Here is a 25,957-nt window from a genome sequence, read left to right as displayed (position 1 = left end):
AAGAGAATAAATTGTAAAAGTTCTCATCACCAAAAAATGTTCTAACTATGGTGACAGATGTTAGCTAGGCTTACTGTGATGATCATTTTACAACACATATATATAAATATCAAATCATTCTGTTTTACATTAAATCTAATATAATGCTGATATATTATACCTCTAATATAATGCTGTTATAGTATACCTCAATTTTTTAAAAAATATATATATGTGTAATATATTTCTCTTTTCCACATCCAGAAGAAACAAAATAGAACTACATAATATCCAACAGTGCTAAAAAACAAAGGAAAAATCTGACAATGTTAGAGGTTAATTATTAATGTACTTATAATACACAAATATAACTAGAGCATCCTTATAATTCAGATCCTTTCTCCTGGGTCCATTTAATTATCTATGCTGGGCGCCTGTGTGGTTTAGTTGGTTAAGCATCTGCCTTTGGCTCAGGTCATGATCCCGGAGTTCCAGGATCATGTCCCGCATTGGGCTCCCTGCTTGGTGGGGAGTCTGCTTCTCCCTCTGACCCTCCTTCCTCTTGTGCTCTCTCTCTCTCTAATAAATAACATCTTTTTAAAAAATTTAAAAAAATAAACTGTGCTAATGAAATACTCAATTGTACAATCTCCTCTGAGTTTTCAGCAATTTTCCCCTATTCTTAAACTGGTCCGAAAGAACAGTGGTTGTTTCCTTGAGCACTCAGGATAAGAGAGAGAATCCCATTGGAATTTGCTGGCATATCACATATTACCAAAAATAACAGGGCCTGCCATGCCACACCATTCTTTAACTGCCCAAATTAATACTAAAGAGTCTACTCCCTAATAAAGCTCCCTATTCATTTCCTTTTATATGGGAGAAATCGACATCACCAGTTAAGACTGTTTTTGCAGTACTGACTAAAGGACTATACGCCAAGTATACTGTCAAAGTATACTGATTTTTCTTCATTTGTACATCTATTTTTCTCATTTATAAAAGTTTTCTAGAATCATCTACCACATGAATGACATTACTGTCATACTGGCATATAACTCCTTGTTTTTTTGTTTTTTTTTTAGTAATCTCTATACCCAACATGGGACCCTAACTTAAAACCCCAAGATCGACAATCCCATGCTCTACCAACTGAGGAAATCCGGTGCCCCAATTCCAGCTGTTTTAATGAGACTACCTGATATCTTTTGGTAAGAATTAGATTTTTAAATCTATTATTAAATATAATCCGTATATATAATCATTATTCTTATTCAACAGGAATAACTTCTTTATTTGTATTGAGAATTTGTATCCACTGCTTTTGTATCAGAGCAAATAAGATGCTGCTATACATTTTCTAAAGGTTGAATATTATTTTATTATTTTTAAAACAAACCTTGGTATTGTAAATGGCTACAATTACAACTGCCTATTTGGATTAATTCTACTCCTGAAGCCAGTACTACACTGTATGTTAACTAACTTGAATTTAAATAAAATCTTGGAAGGAAAAAAAGATATTAAAGATTATTAAAAAGCTAAACTTCCCTAAAAAATAATTCCCTACTTAGATCAAAACAAAGATAATAATATCAGAGTGCCTGGGTGGCTCAGTGGGTTAAAGCCTCTGCCTTCAGCTCAGGTCATAATCTCAGGGTCGTGGGATCGAGCCCGCATCAGGCTCTCTGCTCAGTGGGGAGCCTGCTTCCCCCCTCTCTCTGTCCGCCTCTCAGCCTACTTGTGATCTCTCTGTCAAATAAATAAATAAATAAAATCTTTAAAAAACAAAACAAAGCAAAACAAAGATAATATCAAAATACATCATTCCATATCATATCATACAGAATTTTACTTTTACTCAGTTTCTCTAATGTTTTTGTTTTTGTTTCTCTGTTTTTGTTTTTTAAAGTTTATTTTTGTATGAGAGAGAGAGAAAGCATGAGCACGCCCAGGGCAGACAGAGGGAGAAGCAGGCTCCCTGCTGAGCAAAGAACCTCAATCCCAGGGCTCCAGATCATGACCTGAGCTGAAGGCAGATGCTTAACCGACTGAGCCACCCAGGTATCCCTTGATATCTCTGTTAAAACAGTGTCTTTACAGCACAAAATAATGCTTCAGTGATCTACAACAAAATTCTTCAAATGGTTGCTATTTGTCATTCCCCTGAATTGTTTTTTTTTTTTTTTTTTTTTTTTTTTAAGATTTTACTTATTTATTTGACAGAGAGGTAAGAGAGAGCACAAGTAGGCAGAGCAGCAGGCAGGAGTGGGAGAAGCCGGCTCTCTGATGAGCAGAGAGCCCGACACGGGGCTCAATTCCAGGACCGCAGGATCATGACCTGAGCTGAAGGCAGACGCTTAAACCAAATGAGTCACCCAGGAGGCCCATTCCCCTGCATCTTAAAATCAATAGTAACTCTCATATCCCAAACACTGGCTCTCCATAGCCAGAAAACAGTACTCTATGAAGTCCTTCAAGAACAGAAATAATGCTACAAAGCCAACCACACTAAGCTCCAGCATCTTCTTGAAGAAGCCTCTTAATAGATCTGCTATAACACAAATACTTACATTTCTGAAAATCCTGCTTTCTGCAACGCTAAAAATAACAAGGCTTAAGGAAAAAATAATTAGTCCAGGAGGGCAGAGAGGGGTATACAAGGCTGATCAGTCAATGCCCCGTTAACTCTGTAACCACAGCACTAACAAAAACAATGATTGGGACACCTCCAGAGATAACCTGGACACCCTAGTGAGGCAGCTAACAGCAGCCGAGATGCAACCTCAGGGCTTAATAAAAGGTAATAAAAACAAAGAAAGAGAAACAAGGGCTTATGGGAACTGAGAAGTGGAGCTTTAAGACAGTAGAGCTAACATGGACACAAAAGGAAATGCAGACTGCCACATGAGAAAAGTCCCTGCTAGACCAGAGTATACTTCTCTAGGAGGGAACCCCCTTCCCTGCCACTGCTAATTATCACTTCTAATTAAAAACCTGTGTGTGTGTGTGTGTGTGTGTGTGTGTGTGTGTGTGTGTATTTGGGGGTGGGGGGCTTTTGTTTCTCTACTGCTGAATTTAAAGTTTTTTACTTTCTTGATGAAATATAAAACTCAATTTTCTGGGGCACCTGGATGGCACAGTGAGTTAAATGTCTGACTCTTGTCAGGGTTGTTGAGACTGAGCTGAACCCATTCAGCATGGAGTCTGCTTAAAAGACTCCTTCTCCCTCTGCTCCTCCGTATCCATCTACACTTGTGCTATCTCTGCTCTCTCTCTCTCAAATAAATAAATAAATCTAAAAAAATTCAACTCCCTCTATTCAGGATCCCTTTGTCTAGTTTAAGAAAAAGTCATGTAGAAAGCAATACAATACCCATGTTATACTGACACTGTTCCCCTATTTATCAAGAATCTATAAGCTAACTAATGTTGTAGAACTAGACACATTTCTTGTAGAACAGAACAGATACATATAATATCTGAGGCACGTGAGTGGCTCAGTGACTTAAGCCTCCAATTCTTCATTTCAGCTCAGGTCATGATCTCAAAGTCCTAGGATCGAGCCCCATAGTGTCAGGCTCTGCGCTCAAATGGATCACTCTCTTTTCCTCTGCTGCTACCCTTGCTTACACTCTCTAAGTAAATGTTTTTAAAAAAATAAAGCATGTACGAGGTGCCTGGGTGGCTCAGTGGGTTAAAGCCTCTGCTTCAGCTTGGGTCATGATCTCAGGGTCCTGGGATCAAGCCCTGTGTCGGGCTCTCTGCTCGGCAGGGAGCCTGCCTCTCTGCCTACTTGTGATTTCTGTCTGTCAAATAAATAAATAAAATCTTTAAAAAAATAAAGCATGTAAATACATACGTAAGGTAAAAATATTTTAGCTTACATCTCTAAGTAGGAAGAGGAACCTATTAATATCAAGGTTAAAAGATCTGTAGTCATTGACAATAAAATCCTAGTCTTCAGAATAATGCAATGAAATGTCTAATGATGCTCCAATTCTGAAAGACAATTCATCTTCCAATCCTGGTCTTTCTTGAACATTCAACTATATAATTTGGAGACTTTATGAATGTGGCATAACTTTTTAAAGAACTAGGGAAAATAAGATTCCCACATTACTGTACAGGATGCTTTAATAAATTTATTAACCCTGCAATGTCTTCTCTGGAATTCATATTTTTTGAAGTTGTCCCTAAAATAGGCATTTAGGGGAAAATCTTGGGAAAAGAGTGTTCTTATGTCTCCGAACCCCAAGGGAAACACAGAGACCTAAAGAAAAAAAAAAAAAAGAAACCAACAGCGAATTCACAAGAAAACCAGGAGACAAGGTTTTGTCTCCCCTAAATTCCAAGCAGATGAGGACAAACCAACAGCCACCGCACCTGAGCACCCACATACAGTAGTGCAAAAGAAAGCAAAGGGATCAACAAGGTGTATGATAAACCTGAGAACAAGAGAGCCCAAAATAGCTAAAATGTAGGTATTCAAAAGAAATCATGGCAGATCAATTTCATGAGGAGAGAAAGCTGCTATCTTGACAATCTAACAGCAAAGGGGTCCATGGTGAGAATGGAACAACAGTTCCTATGAACTCTTGAAAATTACCAACTATGATTCTCTTCTAGAATAAGCCATACAGGGGCACCTGAGTGGCTCAGTAGATTAAAGCCTCTGCCTTCGGCTCAGGTCATGATCCCAGGGTCCTGGGATGGAGCCCCACATCGGGATCTCTGCTCAGCGCGGAGCCTGCTTCCCTTCCTCTCTCTCTGCCTGCCTCTCTGACTACTTGTGATCTCTGTCTGTCAAATAAATAAATAAAATCTACAAAAAAAAAAAAAAAAAAAAGAATAAGCCATATACTAAGGAGAAACTGCTGGGAATGGAATCAAAACTGAGCAGCAAAGTCACAACAGAAAAGAAGGAAAGAGGGTACCTGGCCTGGTTAGCTAGATGGTTAAGTGTTTGACTCCCAATCCTGGCTCAGTCTTGATCTCAAGGTGGTGAATTCAAGCCTTGCACTGGACTCCATTCTAGATATGAAGTCTACTTTAAAATACAAAAGGGGAGGGGGTGCCTGGGTGGCTCAGTGGGTTAAGCCACTGCCTTTGGCTCCAGTTATGATCTCAGGGTCTTGGGATCGAGCTCCGCATTGGGCTCTCTGCTCATTAGGAAGCCTGCTTCCCGCCCCTGCCCCCGCCTGCCTCTGCCTACTTGTGGTATCTCTTTGTCAAATAAATAAATAAAATCCTAAAAAAATAAAAAAAAAAAATACAAAAGGGGGGAAAAAGGAAAGTGAAGTTTCAGATAAATATTGGGTTTAAAGAGATAGAAATTAAAGAGATAGAAAAACTCAAAAAGCGATCACTGTATTTTTTAACATTACACAAAAACCAAAACAGTTGGAAAAGATACCCTAAGCCACAAAACCTTCTAAAAAAACTAATCTCATACAAAAATAAGCAACAAGGAAGTACAGATGTTAAATCCACACAAAAATTATTGTAATAAAATATACGGTGGGGGGTGGTGCCTGGGTGGCTCAGTGGGTTAAAGCCTCTGCCTTTGGCTCGGCTCAGGTCATGATCCAGGGGTCCTGGGATGGAGCTACACATCTGGCTCTTTGCTCGGTGGGGAGCCTGCTTCCTCCTCTCTGCCCGCCTCTCTGCCTACTTGTGATCTCTGTCTGTCAAATAAAGAAATGAATCTTAAAAAAAAAAAAAAAATACAGGGAGTAAAATAACATCTCTACAGATAAAGAATACATGTTAGAAAAATATGCATATAGATCAAAATTATAACCTTCTATTTCAGAACACCAGATTCAGTGAGAAAATAATATGAGACATATGGGTTAGAAAAATTCAAATCATAAAGACAAAACAAAATAATTAAAAATAACAAAAAAATCGTATCAGAAATAAAGACTGAATTAGAATGTACAGAAAATTGAGTAAACAATTGATTATGCCTTAAAAGAAATAGAAGATAAAATAGGGAAATTTTTAAAAGACCTCAAAATATTACAAATACTGAAGACACACAAAGATCTAACAAAAAATAGGTAGTCCCTGAAGAAGCATGGCAAAAGAACAAATATTAGAAGATTTTCCTCAAAGGAAAGATTTTAGGGGCATCTGGGTGGCTCAATCAGTTCAGTGTCTGCCTCTTGGTTTTGGCTCAGGTAAGGATCTCACAGTTGTGAGACTGAGCCCTGCATCAGGCTCTGTGCTCAGCACAGAGTGTGCTTCAGATTCTCTCTCCCTCTTGCTCCTGCTCACACTGCCACTGTCTCTGTTTTGTGTGTGTGTGTCTCTCTCTCGAATAAATCTTTAAAGGATTTTAAATTACATATTCAAAGATATGTCTAACTAAAACTATCAACTCAGAAAACAAGATACATCCTAAACTTCATAGAATTTAAAGAAAAAAAGAATCTTACGGAGATCAAGACAAAAATTATTTAAAAAACAAACAAACAAAAAAATTACATTATCATCAAACTTCAACAGCAATGCTTTTCATGCCAGAAGAAAATGAAGTAACAGTTAAAATAATCAAGAAAAGCCTAGCTAAGTTATTTTATATGCAGCAAAACTGAATTTTCAACCTTAAAGAGCATTGTTTTGTTTTGTTTTTTAAAAAGATTTTATTTATTTGACAGAGAGAGAGACAGTGAAAGAGGGAATACAAGCAGGGGGAGTAGGAGAGGGAGAAGCAGTCTCCCCTCTGAGCAGGGAGCCTGAAGCAGGACTTGATCCCACGACACTGGAATCATGACCTGAGCAGAACGCAGAAGCTTAACGACTGAGCCACCCAGATGTCCAAAGAGCACTGTTACCAACATGCAAGAATATTGTTCCCATGAGTGCTTTCTGTGGCACCTATTAGAAAATGAGCTTCAGACAACAAAAATAACTGCAGATGATGACATGAAGACTGAGGATAAGCATTAAATATACTGAACATATGCAAACCCTGTAAAACTAAGATACATGAGGATTAAAAGATGGTATGTAATGACAATAGGCTCAGTATCCACAGATATAAAACTAAGAAAATTGGTAACCGATATATTAAGTTTTTTAAAACTGTTCACTTTAAAGTAATTCTGAGACAGAAAACTTAACAGAATTCATTCCCAGCTGATCTATACAAGAAATACTAAATGAAGTTCTTCAGGCATAGAATAAATAATACCAAATGGGATCCTAAACCTGCAGTAAGGAATGAATACCACTAAGGCAATTATGAGGAAATATGAAAGATCTTGGTGTCCAGTACTACTGTGATCTTACCAGCTCTCTTTAATAGTCATACATGCTATAATCTCTGTAGCCTCATTATGATCCAGTAAGTTATTATTTTGAAGTCTTAAAAGTTTTTAATATGTATATTTGTGGAAATACAATAAGAGTACTCTTAGTATTCTGCTTTGCAATAATATCAAATTTGGTTTTTATAATTATATTTAAACAGCTATTTTGAAATTGAATAATATTTTAAGAGTATTTAGAACTTTATAATTAAGAATGGATCATTAGAATAAAAAAGGGAGATTAGGGATGCATGGGTGGCTCAGTCAGTTAGTTAAGTGTCTGCCTTTTGCTCAGATCATGATTCCAGGATCCCGGGATCGAATTCCACATCAGGCTCCTTGTTCAGTGGGGAGCCTGCTTCTCCCTCTGCCTGCCACTCCCCCTGCTTGTGCACTCTCTCACTCTCTCTCTCTGACAAATAAATAAAATCTTTTAAAAAATAAAAATATAAAAGGGAGATCAGACTATTTGTGTTTCAATCCATTATCACATTGAAAAAGAAACTGACATATCCAAATTCTGACTCAAAAAAGGGGGAAAACTACTCCAAAGAATCTGAATCAAACTATAAATTACAAATGAGAATATGATAAGCTATTTTCCCTTTGGCTGCAAAAATACTATTACGTTGTCCTCTCATGCCTTATGTAATAAAACATATCCAAATAAAGTTATGTTGCCGATTCAGTTTACTATCATTTGAGAACACTCAGCATTTAAAAAAAGGAATTTAAATGTACTTTAAATGTATACATGATGAATTCTTTAAAAGCCAATAATCATTACAGTTTTTCAAACTAAAAATTAAAAAGTCAATGAAATATCTTAAAGAGTAATTTATCTTATTACATTGGCTGAAAAAGTATACATAATATCTGAAAGACTTATAAACTCCCGCACAGCAGACATTGCTGCAACCCTGCTGGATAAAGTCAGTGAAAGAAACAGGCTCTTCCACTTCCCAAAGATAAAGTGGAACTGAAATGATAACTTATCTGCATATACAGGAAATGAGTTAATATCTGGTCTACAGTGTTATATTTCTGCCTTATGGATATGGCCGACTTTCTGTTTTGACTATATCTGATACTAGCATCAACTAATCATCAAAGATTTTTACTGTAAATGGTAACAAACACAAGTGGTAAATAATTCTTTTGCATCTCAGTTTACCTTGAAATAACTTCTGTTGAATATTTGTGCTGACTATACAAAAGCAATCATAGATACAACTACTATCACTTAGCACAAATTAAGGCAATGATACCCAATAATCACTGTATTATTTATTGCCATGCACTAGAGGGGGGAAAAGGCCAGTTTGACTTAAGAATGTTTCTGATAAAGCTGTGAAATTAATTAAATCTCAACTCTTAAATATGTCTTAACACTGTATGATGGGCTGCAAACCTGTGCTTCCACAGTTGTCTTGAGAAAAAGCACCTGAGTTGGAGCACCTGTGTGGCTCATTCCATTAAGCATTCAACTTGTGATTTTGGCTCGGGTCATGATCTCAGGGTTGTGTGTTTGAGCCCTACCTCAGGCTTATGCAGGGCACAGAACCTGCTTATAAGTCTCTCTCTCTCCCTCTCCCTCTGCCCCTCACTCCCTAAGGGGTGGGGGGAGGGGGAGAAGAAAGGAAAAAGAAAAAAAGAAAAAGCAACTGAGTGTTTAAGTTATTATAAGCAGAGTTAGACCCCTTTTCCAATGGAAATCTATTTTTAAGTAGGTATTTTCTGAAAAGTGAACAAAGCAAATTTATCACTTCAAGAAAAACTTTTTGTTGCCAACAATAAAATGTGAGAGCTTTCAAGCAAAAGTCATAATTTTAGAAAAGTTGGACCCAGGAGCACCTGACTCGCTCAGTTGGTTGGGTGGCTGGCCTTGGGCTCGGGTCATGATCTCTGGATTCTGGGATCTAGCCCACATCAGGCTCCCTCTCCCACTGCCACTCCCCCTGCTTAGGTATGCGAGCCCACACTTGCGCACTCTTTCTCTCTCTAATAAATAAACAAATAAAATCTTCAAAAAAAGAAAAGAAAAGTTGGACCCAGCACCATGAGCTTGACAGATTCCCAAAACTATCCTGTTGCAGGGAATGTGAGTGGTTCAGTTGACTGAACACCAGACTCTTGGATTTCAGCTCAGGTCATGATCTCAGAGTCCTGAGATTGAACTTAGCATTGGGCTCTGCACTCAGCGATGAGATTCCTTCCCCTCCCTCTACCTTCCCCTGCTCGGCTTGCTCAAATAACGCTCTCAAATAAATAAATGGATAAATAAATAAATAAAAACAAACTATCCTACTGAGATCAATGGGGATGTTCATAAATGTGATTTTTAAATACTGAATAATGAAATATATTAATATGTAGAATAGCTACATAATTCAGTAAACCAGTATCTTCTAAATAACCAGTGCATAGTGTTAGAAAATCATACATGGTACATCACTCATTCCAGGTGCATGATAGACTAACAAAAAGATCACTGCAGCTCTTTCAGATTCCATCTTGGAACAAGAACCTAAGAAACTACATTTGTTAAGCTTTGGTATAGTATCAATAGGATATCACAATTATTTTAAAAGGATATTAAAATAATCCTTCCTTTAACAAATACATGTGAGTACAGTTTTCTATAAATGCTTCACCTGGGGCACCTGGGTGGCTCACTGGGTTAAAGCCTCTGCCTTCAGGTCTGGTCATGATCCCAGGGTTCTGGGATCAAGCCCCACATCTGGCTCTCTGCTCAGCAGGGAGCCTGCTTCCTCCCCTTTCTCTGCCTGCCTCTCGCCTACTTGTGATCTCTGTCAAATAAATAGATAAAATCTTTTAAAAAAGAAAGCTTCACTAATAACAAATTATGTATGAAGCCATCATTAAAGACATTGGCAAAATTACAAATAATGTCATGCCTCCCATTAATTTCCTTTTTGTTTTTAGGAAGTTAAAATGTTGTCTGTATTAATATCAGTGAGTTTATAATCGAATTATGAATAAACATTTTCAAAATTCCTCAGCTTCATATCTAATGAGATAGATTTTCATATAACCCACATAAACAAATGTTCTTTAGGGTTTCCAATAATGTGTAAGAAAGTAAAGGAGCCCGAGATCAAAAAGTTTAAGAATCACTTGCTCAAGAGGAATTACTAATGAAATCACAGGAAAAAAGAAGTCACCCTCCACAAATGGTGGAAAAAATGTGAACTGTCAGTTCACAAACACAAAAATCCCTATATAGTCAATAAGCACATGAAAGGATATTCAACCTCATTAATCATCAGGGAAATGCAAAATAGAAACACAATGAGATAACCACCCCACCCATATAGAAAGACTAAAATTAAAGACTGACAATACCAAATATTGCTAAGAATGTGGGCAACTGGAATTGCCAGACATTGCTGGATAGAATATAAAATGGTACAAATAGTCTGGAATACAACTGGGCAGTTTCTTAAAAGTTAAACAGTCTTTCAACAAATGGTGCTAGGACCAAAGGATATCATTAATATGTAAAAAAAAAAATAGTTGGACCATATACTACCTACAAAAATTAATCCAAAATAGATGAAAGAGCTGAAAATAAGAATTAAAACTCTAAAACATGTAAGAAAAAAAACTTAGAGCTTATAAGAAAAAATTCTAGAGAAAACACAGGGCTAAAACTTTACCAAATCTTGATTTTGGCAATAGCTTTTGGAAATGACACCAAAAATATAAGCAATAATAACCAAAAATAAACTGAACTTGGTCAAACTGAAAACTTTTGTGCTTCAAAGGGGTCTGAAAGAATGGGAGAGACTATCTACAAATCATATGTCAAAAAAGGATTTGTATCTAAAGAAGAACTCTTAGAATGCAATTATAAAAAGCCAAAACCCGGGGCGCCTGGGTGGCTCAGTGGGTTAAGCCACTGCCTTCGGCTCAGGTCATGATCCCAGGGTCCTGGGATCGAGTCCCGCATCGGGCTCTCTGCTCAGCAGGGAGCCTGCTTCCTCCTCTCTCTCTCTGCCTGCCTCTCTGCCTACTTGTGATCTCTCTCTGTCAAATAAATATATAAATTCTTTTAAATAAATAAAATGCCAAAACCCAATTTAAAATGGGCAAACTAAAAATACATAAATAAGTTACTGTTGAGGACATGGAAACTGGAACCCTCAACTTTGTTGGTGGGACTATAATATGGTGCAGCCATTTTGGAAAACAATCTACAGCTCTTTGAAAAGCTAATCACAGAATTATCATATCATTCTGTATTTCTCTTGAGTATATGCTCAAGAGAAATGTTAATAGATTTCCACAAAAGAAACTCGTATGTCAATGTTCACAGTACTCATTTTTTTTTTAAAAGATTTTATTTATTTATTTGACAGACAGAGATCAGAAGTAGGCAGAGAGAGAGAGAGGAGGAAGCAGGCTCTCCGTGGAGCGGACAGCCCGATGCGGGGCTCGATCCCAGGACCCTGGGATCATGACCTGAGCCGAAGGCAGAGGCTTTAACCCACTGAGCCACCCAGGCGCCCCTCACAGTACTCATTTAATGACAGTCAAAATGTGGAAACAACCCAAATGTCTATCAACTGATAACATGGAAAATATCCACGCAATAGAATATTATTTCACAATAAGAAGGAATGACGAAATGATATATGCTACAACACAAATGCACACTGAAAACATGCTAAGTGAAAGAAGCGAGACATAAAAGACTATATGTTGTAGAATTCCATTTATATGACATGTCCAGAATAGGCAAACCTATATGCAGAAAATCAACTATTGGTTGCTCAGGGCAAGGGAGGAAGGGAGAGTTGATGGGTGACAGCCACTGAAGATGATTTAAGGGGTCTAAAATTGATTGTGGTAACAACTGCAGAACTCTGTGCATATACTAAAAGACTAAATTTATATCTTAAATGGGTGAGTTTTATTATATGCTAATTATATGTCTCAATAAAGCTACCACAAAAAAATAAACATGCATTTATTGTATGATCCACCAATACCAATCTTAGTTATTTATCCAACTTAAATATATGTCCATGCATGGACTCAAGACAGATATTCATAGCACCGTTATTCAGGATAGCCATAAAACATATGCAATCCAAATGGATAAACAAAATATGTTATCTAGTATACTCATACAATAGAATTCTGGGCAGAGGGGTGAATAAAGTATTGAATACACACAATAACACAAGTGAGTTCAAAAGCTTTATGCTGAGTGAAAAATGCAAGAAATGCTGTAGGACTACAATTGTGAAACTCTAGAAAAGATTTATGTGATCTATAATAACAGTATGTTGATGGTTGTCTAGGGTGATGCTTGAAACTGTCTGCAAAGACTATAAGGATACTTTTTTGGGCATAAGTGCATAAATATGTTAAAATTCATGACAATATATACCTTAAATAGGTGTGTTTTGTTGTGTGTAATTATAACTCAAAAAGTTAATTTTTAAAGTCAATACAAAAGATAGAATGAAATTCTAAAAGATAACTGGTTTAACAAAAAGAAGGCAGGATAAGAAAAACCTAACTAAACTAAACATGTCAATTTAAATATAAATACACAGGGTATATTTACACATGGGAGGGAAAAAATTATAATCATGAAAATGCTAGGAAAGTTATATAGCTATATTAAGCAAAGTAAACCTCAAAGCAAGTATTACTAGAAAGGAGAGATTTCACAGTGGTAACAAGAACAATTTATACTCATCACAAATGTGTATACAACTAACAAGAGAACTTCAAAATACATAAAGAAAAAAACTGGCAGAACTGAAAGGCAAAGACACAATAATAGTTGGAGATTTTAACATCCCTCGCTTAGTAACTGATAAAACAAGTTTAAGATATAGAAGACTGAAATATTATCAACCAACTTAATCTAATTAGTAGTTACAGAATACTACACTGAAAAATTCTAGAATATGCACATTTCTTCAAATACACATGTGACACTCACCAAGATAGACTATATGCTAGAAAATACCAAAAAAGACCAAAGAAATGAAATCATACAGAGTATACTCCTAGATAACACTGATAATAAATTATAAATAAACAATTAAAAGGTATCTTTAAAATGCCCAAATATCTGGAAATTAAATAACAAATTTCCAAATAATCCATGCATCGAGAATAAATCACACACACCCACAAAAAAGTTAATAAAAATATAATCAGAGGAGCACCAGGTAATACATGTATGGAATTGTTAAATCACTGTATTGTACACATGAAACTAATCTAAGAGTGTACATTAACTGTAATTAAAATAAAAACTTAAAAGAATATATAATGAGAACATGTGGGAAATTAGTACTTTGAAATTCACAGCTTTAAAACTTTTATTGGGGGATGGGTGGTGTAAAATCAGTGATCTAAGCAAGGGGCTGGCAAACTATACAATCCAGAAGCCAACTCCAGCAAGCTGTTTTTGTATGCCCAGGAGACTAAGAATGGTTTTTTTGTTTGTTTGTTTTCAAAGATTTTACTTTTTCTAAGTAAGCTCTACACCTAACACAGTGCTCAAACTCATGAGCCCAGGATCAAGTGGTGTCACATGCTCTACTGAATGAGCCAGGCAGGAGCTCCAAAAATGGTTTTTTATATTTATAAATGGGGATGGAGGAGGATCAAAAGAACAACCTTATTTGATGACATATGAAAAATTATATGAAATTCAAATCTGTGTCCAAAGTTATGCTCATTCATTTATGTATTACCTGAAGAGTAGAGTAGTAGCTGTAACACAATATAGTCCACAAAGCCTAAAATATATATCAGAAACAGTTACAGAAAAAGTTTACCAATTCCTGATCTAAGCTCCCACTTCCAGAAACTAAAAAAGTAAAAGTAAATCAAAAAGAAGGTATAAGAAAATATTAAAAATAACAAGTAGAAATCAATTAAATAGAAAATAGAAAAAATGAAAATTAACAAAGATGTTGATTCTTTGAAAGAGTAATGAAACTGACAAAGCTCTAGCAAGACAGATCAAAACAAAGATAAATTGTAAGTTATCCATATCAGGAATGAAAAGATATACATCATTACAGATCCATTAGACACTGATATTTATGTAAATATCACGAAACTTTACACCAAGTAATTCAACAACTTGAATGAGTGAGCCAATTCCTTGAACGACCAAGACTGAAACAAGAAACAGAAAAGCTAAATAGCCTTGTATATTTTACAGAAATCCAATTTACAATAAAAGCTCTCTCACAAAAACTTCATTTAAGGATAAAAAATAAGGATAAAAAAACTTATTTAAGGATAAAATAATACTAAGACAATATAAGTTCTTTCAGAAATAAGCAGAGGGAACAATTCTTCACTTGCCTTATGATCCAAGCATAATAATCTTAGTTCCAAAATCTGAAAATATGACAAATCAAGGCAACTACGGACCAAAGCCCTCATGAACACAGATGTAAAAATCCCTTCGAAAAAAACACAGTAAAGCAAATCCAGCAATACAAGTTTGGTTTTTCCATTAAAAAATATTTCTGCTCTACTCCACATGAAAAGAAAAGAAAATCTGAAGAACAACTCAAAAGATGCAGAAAAGTCTTAGAGAAAATTCAACATGTTAAGAATTTTTAGCAAACTAGGACTAAAAGGGAACTTCTTCAAATGAATGAAAGATAACTATGAAAAACATTTAGTTAACAGTATACCTAACTGTAAATAAATTCTTTTCCTCTAAGATCAGCAACAAGAGAAGGTGTTACTTCTCACCACTTCCATGTAACATCGTACTAGAGGCCCTAACTAATGCAATAAAGAAAGAAAAAGAAATAAAAGACCTAGAGATTAGGTAAAATAAGTAAAACTGTAGTTATCTGGTCTATTTTATGATTATGTATGTATACGCATCCAATCTGAACTTCTAATTTTTTCATGCCATAATAAATGGTAAAGTACTTATTAATCTAGCTGTTGAAGAACACATCTAGAGAGATTGACTTATATTAACTTTGGGAGGAAGGAAGAAAATTCCCAATAAAACCATGAAGCTTGGTAGTAGTACAAAGGTTAGAGTTACAACAAAGTTTTCATCTAACCACATTTTTCAAACCAAGGGATACAACCCATCAGTGGATGCGGAAATTAAAGCATTAAAATCACCTTTATTTGTTTTAAAGATTTATTTATTTGAGAGAGAGAGAGACACTGAGTGAGCACACAGTGGGATAGGGAGAAGCAGACTTCCTGCAGAGCAGCGAGCCTGAGCCTGACGTGGGGCTCAATCCCAAGATCCCAGCATCATACTTAACCGACTGAACCACCCAGGTGCCCCTAAAATCACCTTTAAAAGGAGAATAAGAAACAAAAGAGAAGAAAAATCAGACATATCAAATATACTAAGCGTGAGTTTTGTTTCACACGTATGACTATAGTGGAAGACATATTTCTTTCTAAGGGTTATACTTAGAAGATCTTAAAACACTAATTTAATATAACAGGTAAGGAAGAGGGTGCCTGGGTGGTTCAGGCCTTTGGCTCAGGTCATGATCTCAGGATCCTGGATCAAGCCCTGTGTAGGGCTCCTCACTCAGTGGGGAGTATGCTTCTCCCTCTTCCCCAACCCCCAACCCCTCTTATGCTGGCTCTACCTCTCAAATGAATAAATAAAACTTTAACAGCAAGAGCACAACAGTATTTATTTATTTATTTATTTATTTATTTATTTATTTATTTATTTTTAAGATTTTATTTATTTATCTGACAGAGAGAAATCACAAGCAGGCAGAGAGGCAGGCAGAGAGAGAGAGAGGAGGAAGCAGGCTCCCTGCTGAGCAGAGAGCCCGATGCGGGACTCGATCCCAGGACCCCGAGACCATGACCTGAGCCGAAGGCAGCGGCCCAACCACTGAGCCACCCAGGCGCCCGCACAACAGTATTTAGATAAGAACAGAGGAAAAGATCATTTTGTTATGGGAAAACTCTAGTAACCACCTATTTGGAAAGGTATAGAGAGATTTCTGATATAAAGCATATATAGTTTAGCTGTGAGGTCTTCACTTCAAATATGTATCAGATATCTCATGCTAGAGTGTGTGGGTGGCATACTCAGTTAAGTGTCTCACTCTTGGTTTTGCTCAGGTTGTGATCTCAGGGTCATGAGATCAAGCGCCGCCCCCCTCCCCCACCCCCGCACCAATATGGCTCCAAACTCAGCACAGTCTGTCTGCTTTAGTTTCTCTCTCCCTCTCCCTCTGCCCCTCCCACTCGTTCTCTCTCTCAAAAAAATCTCATTATAAAGCAGAAAGACTGCATGTCAACAATTCTTGAGTGCTCTTACTGACAATTTCATATTCTGAAATCAGAGAAGTGATAAACATTTGAATCATAAAATCTGGTTTTGAAAGAGACCAAAGATTCCATTCACACTGTTATATGCTGAATTTGTGTCATGCCCCTCCCCCCAATTCCCAAATTCATATGTTGAAGCCCTAACCCACAGAATATAACCATATTTAGAAATATGGCTTTTAAGCAGTAATTAAGTTCAAATGGCATCATTAGGGTAGGCCCTAATCCAACTCTGAGTGGTGTCCTTATAAGAAGAGATTACAACACAGACTACACAAAGGACTGAGAGGTAACTATGGCAGGACCCAGCAAGAAGGCAGCCGTCCAAATCAAGGACAGAGGCCTCAGAAAAAAACCAACCTGATGACACCCTGATCTTGGACTTCTAGCTTCCAGAACTGTAAAAAAAATTTGTTTTTTAAGCCACCCAGTCCTTGGTATTTTCTTATGCACAGTCCGGGCAAAATTATACAAACCCTTATATTCATAAATTAACAACCTATGTTTGGTTTACTTATATACTCTCGTGGCTAATTTATACAAAATTAAGATTAGAATACAGATTAAAACTTGTTAACGATATAAAAATATAAAAACGGGTCAGTGGTGATAAAATGGCAAGCACTAAGAGCCACTGATCCTAGAAATCGTAATAGTAACAGGAGAGCAGTAAAGTAGGGTGATACAACACGAGCAAGTTTCAAAAAGTCAGACTCCTGAAACAGGGATGAAAGCCATGTTAGATACCTTAGAAACGACTACAGCTCAAAAGAGAAATCAAGAAGGTTTGTCTAAAAAGTTCAATTCTAGCCATGTAACTTTAAAAGTCCAAAAGCAGACAAAAAGGAACAGTATTAAAGAAACAAAAAAGGCAGCACAGGGAGTTGTCTAACTGATTTGGTTTTTAAAAGGACACTTGTCGAGATAAGAAATGTAGTTTATCATCTACTCAGACTAAAGGAGATGAAGATATATGCATAAAGTACTGCGGAAAAAAGTTCCTATAAAAAGAGTAAGTTTCAGGAAGCTTTGAAATGATGACAGAATATAAATAAACAACAAAGTAAGAAGGTAGTATAAGAGATTCAATCTTATTTGCTTTCATCATGAAGAGTTTTCCTTACACAAGATGGGTGATGCTCTTAAGACGTTACCTAGCTACTGAGACAAAATGGTATAGGACAAAGAACGTAAGTATCAGAATCAAATAAACCTGGATTTAAATCTCAGCATCATCACTTATTGTAGAGGCAAAAGTGCATAGTGGGTTAAAAGTGTAGGCTCTGAAGCCAGGGTATTTGGGTTTCAATTCCAGTGTTGCCACTTAAAACTAAGTAGCCCTGTGCAAGTTATTTAATCTTCCTGTGCTTTTGTTTCCTTACCTGTAATACACAGATGATACAAGCTACTTCCTTTGTTTGTACAGTTTAAAGAAGTTACTACACTTAGAGCACTGAGAACACTGTATGACACATTCTAATTGCTCAATAACTGGTAGTAATTACCTTCCATTTATTCTTTATTATTCGTTTTTATTATTTTTTTATTATTCCTGTACATTTATTACACTTATTATTGTTACTGACATATGCAAGTTACCTAAATTCACTAAGCCTAAATTTTTCTCTTCTATAAACTACCAAAAAATACTTATATGAATTAAGGAGATAAAAGGTATAAAGCAATGAATAAATATACTTAATAAACATTACCTGCCAAACCCTACCCAAATTTTGAAAAAGACAACACTACTTAAGATACTGAACATAAGCAAGCATTGTATAGATTCTCAATAAAACTTTAGAATATATTATCAAAGAGATGATTTAATGACAATGAGGTAAGAAAGAAATAACAATCAGAAGCCAGTATAATCTCAATAGGAATAACACAGGACAAACTAATCATTTAATTTACTTCTAACACAGGGTTAGTAAACAGGGGGCGGGGGAGAGGGGATGACAGTGCACCTGATTTTAGCAAGACATTCCAATATTAATTTTCATAATAACCCTACAGGAAAAAAAATCTGAATGATTAACAGTACAATTAAATGAATTTGAAGCTGCAGGAAAACTCTTGCCCCCCAAATTAGTGAACAGACATAAGTTTGCAAACAGGTTTTTAGTAGCCCTATCTTATTTAACATCTTTAAGTAGACATTAATGAACAATGCAAGATTTTGGTTTAAAAAAAAATAAAAAGAAAGAAACTTGACAGTAATTTCTATACGAAAACCCTGAATGTGTAGCTGATATGGGCAAAAATCTGCTAACCAACAAAGATGTATCTTACTACTAAAGGAGAAAAAAAAATCATGATATGTTATACGATAGTGCCACATTAATACAATTAGAAATCAGAAGACAGAGGAAAAACCCACCCATCCAGACTTTTTTTTTTTAACCAAAATCTTCCATTTTTCATTAATGTCTACTTGAATACATACAATGAATAACAATAACGCTATCTTATATATAGAGTATATTAAAATTTCTCAAACTGCTTTTTCTGTTTGCCATCTAATGTAAAAACAACTCTGAAACAGATAAAGCAGTTAGAATTAGTCCCATTTTACTGTCTTCTTGAGGTTCAGAGGGATAAACGAGTTTCCTCAGATCAAGTTGGTCCAAAGTATGAATGTGGAAAATGTGACTCTTAGTCAGTGTCCATTTTTTCTTTAATAACTTTTTCCTCTTGAATAAAGTAATACATTGTCACTGTAAAGTGTTAGAAATCAGAAAGAGAAATCACCTCCCTAAACACTGTATTAATATTAACAAGAAAATTTAACTTTTCTTTGAAATGAAAAAAATAAAAGTGAGAGAACTCACATAAATATGGAAAAATTTTTTACTTTTCATGATACTATGCTGAAAAAAGGCTAAAAGGATCAGTTAAGTAGAATAAATGTTTTCTTGAATTCTTTAAATATTTTTCATATTACTCTTAAAATGACATCAAAATGTACACATTTCTTAATCTACTAGCAATATTAAACTTCTCATCTTTGCATGCCTAAAGAAAACAATCTAAACTTTAATTTTAATGATGTAAGTACAAGGTAAAACCATTACCTTGGGTGTGCTTCCTTTAATGAATTTTTTAATTGAAGACAACAAGCCGGTTTCATTTTTCGGTGTTTTTTCTCCCCCTGAAGGCAGGCTATCATCGACCTCTGAATATTTCCTCTTTGCTCTAGCAGTGCGTTGTGTTTGGATTTGATTTGACTGCTGAGAAGCTTTACGTGTTCTCAGCCTCATTTTTTATGAGTGCCACATATAAAACTGTAAGAGAAAAATAACAAGGGTTATTACAATTAGACCTAGCCCACCAAAATGTGGCCCAGCTTATATAAGAAAAATTTCTTGGTCCAAGTCTCTAGGGGATTAAAATGAGGAAGCAACATTTTAAGCAAAAGGTTGCTTTAAAGTTTTACACATTATCCCAAGTAACCTTCCCCCCAACTTCTAAAATAAAAATAGGAGTAACACCAGGGTGCCTGGGTGAGTCAGTCTTAAAAGTTAAGCACCAAACTCTTGATTTTGGCTCAGGTCATGATCTCAGTGTTGTGAGATGGAGCCCCATGTCATGCTCTGTGCTGGGTATGGAGCCTGCTTAAGATTCTCTCTCTCCAGGGCACCGGGACAGCTCGGTTGTTAAGCGGCTGACTTTGGGTCAGGTCATGATGACAGGGTACTGGTATCAAGCCCCATGTGAGGCTCGTCAGGCTCCCTGCTCTGCAGGAAGCCTGTTTCTCCCTCTCTTGCTGTGTTTCTCCACCAAATAAATAAAACCTTAAAAAAAAAAAAAAAAAAAAAGACCCTCTCTCTCCCTCTCCCAAAAAAAAAAGACTAACACCAAGAGTGGGCATACTCTTTTCACAGGCCTATACTGCCTCCACCCCTGCTGACATTATCTTTCATTGAATCATTCACTCAACAAGTATTTATTAAGCACCTGACCACATTCAAGGCACTGAGCTAGGCTGAGCACCTAGTAAATAGTAAACAACATATGGAAGGTTCTGACTTCTCACAGTGTAGTGGAAAAGCCCTCAATGAACGAATTAATTACAGGAGCATGATTCTTTTTTTTTTTTTAAGATTTTATTTTTTTATTCGACAGACAGAGATCACAAGTAGGCAGAGAGGCAGGCTGGGGGCGGGGGTGGGAGGGGAAGCAGGCTCCCTGCTGCCAGGGCTCCATCCCAGGGCCCTGAAACCATGACCTGAGCCTTAGGCAGAGGCTTTAACCTACGGAGCCACCCAGGCGCCTCCCTCCATGAGCATGATTCTAATCATCAACAATCATACAAGTGTAAAAAGAGCAGTTGGATAATTCAATTTATTATGATCAATCGATCTTACCACACATAATGAAACTTTAAAAACTGAATTCACGTTAGAAAGAAAATATGAGGCAATTTAGTTAGAACTCTCTCACTTTATAGATGAGAAAATTAATGGCTGGCAAAACTGTAGGAAGACACAGAAGTGGTTAAGTACATACCCTAAATTAGAATCTGAAGTAGAAATACAAAAATTACCACACTAAGAATTAAGAAATGTGAATTCTAATCCTATTTCAATCATAGCTAAACTACAGTCAGTTGTTTTTTCACCTGTATAAAGAATATATTCACCTTAGCATCCTGAGCCTCAAAATGAAAAGGAATTAGAAAAGGCTATATAAAGTGCAGAGAACAATAATGCTATTCACAACAGTGAATGCATTCACAGAAAAGTCTAACTCCACTTAAGCATTCTAAACTCCTAAGGATGCAGAAATTCCTTGCAAAGGATAGGGTCTTCACCGACCAATTAAGAAGCTTAAGACATTGTATCTTTACACAATGTCCAAAGTTAACAGTCACAGAGAAAAAAAAAAAAGAAACTTTTTGAAAGTTATATATATATATATATATAATCTACTCTAACAAAAAAACTCAAATTCAAAGGATTCACCAGAGGAGTCCCTAAATAAAACAACCGCTTTTTTCCTAGCAGCAAATGGTGCTCAATTTTAAGCTGCCATCCCAAAATAAAAAATACTGCCTTTTCTCCTAGAGTCCATGTTAACCTCTAAAGTGATTTATCATTCAAGGCATGTATTATTTACTTTAAAACCCTATTTAGAGTGGATAAATGTTGCCTTAATTCCTTAGTTATTGAGTACAGCATGCCTTAGAAAAGGAAAATTCCCATATAGAAAATGCAAGAAGGGAATTTCTCAAAACTATGTTTAATCAATTTCTGTTAATTTTTGAAGTTATTTCAAAAATATCCAAGAATTGGGGAACCTGGGCTGCTCAGTGGGTTAAGCCTCTGCCTTCGGCTCAGGTCATGAACCCAGGGTCCTGGGATCGAGCCCCACATTGGGCTCTCTCCTCGGCAGGGAGCCTGCTTCCCCCTCTCTATCTCTGCCTGCCTCTCTGCCTACCTGTGATCTCAGTCTGTCAAATAAATAAATAAAATCTTTTAAAAAATACCCAAGGGGCACCTGGGTGGCTCAGTGGCTAGTCTCTGCCTTCAGCCCAGGTCATGATCTCAGGGTCCTGGGATCGAGCCCCACATCGGGCTCTCTGCTCAGTGGGGAGCCTACTTCTCCTTCTCTCTCTGCCTACTTGTGAGCTCTCTCTCTCTCTGTTCAATAAATAAATAAATAAAATCTTTAAAAAAAAGGGGGCGCCTGGGTGGCTCGGTGGGTTAAGCCTCTGCCTTCAGCTCGGGTCATGATCCCAGGGTCCTGGGATCGAGTCCCGCATCGGGCTCTGTGCTCGGTGGGGAGCCTGCTTCCTCCTCGCTCTCTGATCTATGTCTGTCAAATAAATAAATAAAAAAATTAAAAAAAAAAAAACAACCTAAGAATTAATCTATCTTAAGCTGAGAATCATTAAATGGAAATTATAAACTTTATGAAATAATACATTGATCTAAAGTAGATCTCAAAAGACCAGAGGCCTATAAGTAAGTCCAGTCTTATGAAGTTTGGCTGATTAAAATTTAAATACTTACGGTCACCTGCCACTAGAATGGTAAGAATGAAAACTATAACCTCTGCCCATGAGAATCAAAAAGTCTGGCAAGTAAGTATACATATCATAGTGTATATATAAAGTCCTAGATCACTCCACATGAAAAGAGTGAAGACAGTTCTAGGAAAGACTAGGAGAAAGGTCCTTTAAACTCAAAAATAACCAGTGGGCATTTACTTGAAAGAAAGACATTCAAAGAAGGAGCTGAAAAGTAGGTTTTTGTCCATTCCATTAGTGAATTGTAAAAGGTGTACTTGATAGATCTTTTTAAAAGGCCTCTGGGAGGCAAAATGGCCATAAGAGGGACAGCCCTGGAGGTGACATGGTGCCAGAGCATACACCTTTCCTGAGGGCTGTGCGGTGCAAACAAGTAAGTTCACAGCCCAATCCAACAAAGGCATGTTGTCTTTTCTTGCCATGGCCATGGAGATGTGCCAGTAAGGCCTTTGCCCTAAAAGGCAATTCCAACATTTCACAGCCCTGACCCTGAACCTCCAGAGGGCTGCCAATGGCACAAGGCCAGTCAAGCAGGTCCTCCGTCCTGACAGGTGCGACAATGAGCATTCCATGCCTACTGGCACAACCTCCTACGATGGCCACCTCTCCTGGTTCCTCTGAGCTTTCACCTTCAAGCTCTGCTAAGCAGAGGCCCTTGCATGGGCAGAGAAGCCATCAGTGAGCACAGTGCTGACCGGTCGAAGTGTTTGTGGTGGCAGAAGAATGTGTTCTGTGTTCTAATTTGCAGGCTACAACGACCCAAGTGTGGTACCACAGGGTATGTGGAGAAAAACACATGCAGTTCATCTAACAGAAATGAATTCAAAAGCTGCCACTCAGCTCTGATGGAAAAACACATATTCTGGAAATCTGAAGGGGCTATCATGAGTGTGGCTTTGGTATTCACTTGCTTTGTTCATCAGGGACAGCGGGACAAAAACCTCTGGATAAAGCCAGGGAGCAAATCAAGTCTATATAGCTACCTTCTACTCTTTAAAGTGGTCTTAGCGATTGCACCTCAGACAAAGGCAGTACAATGAATGAACCCTGAGATCATGACCCAAGCCAAAGGCAAGGCTCAACCCACTGAGCCACCCAGGTGCCCCAATACCTCATTTTCAATAATGAATAGATCAATAAGGAAATCAAAGACATGAACAAGTCTCTTGACCTAAGAGACACATACAGAACACTCCACTCAGCAGAATCTATAACATTGTCCAGGACAGACTACATGTTTGGACACAAAACAAGTATCAATAACCTTAAAAGGACTGAAATCATACAAGTATAAGGTTTCCAACCACACTGGAATGAAATTAGAAATCACAAGGAAAGAAACCTGAGAAATTAACAAATACGCACAAATTAAACAGCAAACTAAATATGTAAGCACTGTGTCAAAGAAGAAATCACATGGGGAATTAGAAAATTCTTCTGGAGGGACGCCTGGGTGGCTCAGTTGGTTAAGAGGCTGCCTTCGGCTCAGGTCATGATCCCAGCGTCCTGGGATTGAGTCCCACATCGGGCTCCTTGCTCGGCAGGGAGCCTGCTTCTCCCTCTGCCTCTGCCTGCCATTCTGTCTGCCTGTGCTCGCTCGCTCTCTCTCCCTCTATCACTGACAAATAAATAAATAAATAATCTTTTAAAAAAAAAGAAAAGAAAAAGAAAATTCTTCTGGAAGAAATGAACAAAATTACAACATACAAAAACTTATGAGATGCTCCCAAAACAGTGCTCAGAGGACAATTTATGTAAATGATTATTATCAGAAAAAAGACCTCAATGCAATAACAAACACTTCAGCATAAGAAACTATAAAGAGAAAAACAAACTAAACCTAAAGCAAGCAGAAGGAAAGAAAGAAAGAATAAAGCAGAAATAAGTCAAATAGATTATTTAAAACACAAAGCAGGGGCCCCTGGGTGGCTCAGCGGGTTAAGCCTCTGCCTTTGGCTCAGGTCATGATCTCGGGGTCCTGGGATTGAGCCCCGCAACGGGCTCTCTGCTCAGCGGGGAGCCTGCTTCCTCCTCTCTCTCTGTCTGCCTCTCTGCCTATTTGTGATCTCTCTCTCTGTCAAATAAATAAATAAAATCTTAAAAAAAAAAAAACACAAAGCAAAAAGAAATTAATGAAGACAAAGATTTGTTCTTTGAAGAGATAAATAAAATTGGCAACCTTAAATTAGATGAGCCAAGGAAAAAAAAAGCCTCAACCTATCAAAGTCAAGAGTGAAAGATGGGTCATTAATACCAAACCTACAGAAATAAAAACAATTTTAAGGGAATACTATGAACAACTGTACACCAACAATTAGATAACCTAGATGAGATGGATAAATTCCTATAAAGACAAAAGTAAAACAGGTTCAAGGGAAAAAAAAAAAATCCGAAGCCTCATAATAAGTAGAGAATGAATTAGTGATGATTTTTTTAAAAAACCTCACAGCGATGCCTGGCTGGCATGCAACTCTTGATCTCTGGGTTGTGAGTTCAAGCCCCACTTTGGGTATAGAAAATACTTAAAAATAAAATCTTGAGGGGTGCAGGGACCACCTACAAAGCAAAGTCCAGTACCAGATGGCTTAACTGGTGCATTCTATCAAACGTTTAAAGACCACCAATCCTTCTCAAACTCTCTCAAAAAACTGAGGAACACCTCCCAACTCATTCTATGAGGTCAGTATTACTCTATACTCAAGTCAAACAAAGACATTACAAAAAAAGTAAAACTACTAGTCAGTATTCCTTGGGCACATAGATGCAAATATCCTCAACAAAAAACTAACAAACTAAATCCAGCAGATTTAAAAAAAAAAAAAACAACTTTTTTTTCTTCATCTTATCCATTTTTTTTCTTTCTTCCTTTCTTTATTTTTAAAGATTGTATTTATTTGTCAGAGAAAGAGAGAGTGGGAGAGAGAGAGCACAAGCGGGGGGAGAGGCAAGCAGAGGGAAAGGGAGAAGCAGGCTCCCTGCTGAGCAAGAAGCCCAATTCAGGACTCCATCCCAGGACTATGGGATCATGACCTGAACTGAAGGCAGATGCTTGACTGACTGATCCACCCAGGCATCCCTCCAGCAGCTTTATAAAAGGAATACACATCAAAAATAAATAAATAAATAAATAAAAAGCAAGAAAGAAAATTTAAAAAAGGAATAAGGAAGATGCATCATGACCAAAGTAGGATTTATCCCAGGTATGCAAGGCTGGTTTAACTATGAAAAATGAATGATAATACACCTTATTAAGGAAATAAAAAATTCCATATGATCATCT

The 25,957-nt window shown here is 37.0% G+C and overlaps 1 protein-coding gene across 2 annotated transcripts in view; it reads right to left on the bottom strand.

Moving 5' to 3' along the window:
- Positions 1–25,957, bottom strand: part of CTDSPL2 (CTD small phosphatase like 2) — an 83,334-nt gene that overhangs the window by 35,949 nt on the left and 21,428 nt on the right. For both annotated transcript variants that reach the window (XM_059372718.1, XM_059372717.1), the window contains exon 2: positions 19,721–19,930. In XM_059372718.1, the coding sequence (XP_059228701.1) occupies positions 19,721–19,906 (186 nt within the window). In that variant the 5' untranslated portion in view covers positions 19,907–19,930. The remainder of the gene's footprint in view (positions 1–19,720; positions 19,931–25,957) is intronic.

This window comes from Mustela nigripes, chromosome 13 (genome assembly GCF_022355385.1).
Source record: "Mustela nigripes isolate SB6536 chromosome 13, MUSNIG.SB6536, whole genome shotgun sequence".
In the NCBI taxonomy this organism is placed as follows: Eukaryota; Metazoa; Chordata; class Mammalia; order Carnivora; family Mustelidae; genus Mustela; species Mustela nigripes.
This window is presented reverse-complemented; position numbering and strand designations above follow the sequence as displayed.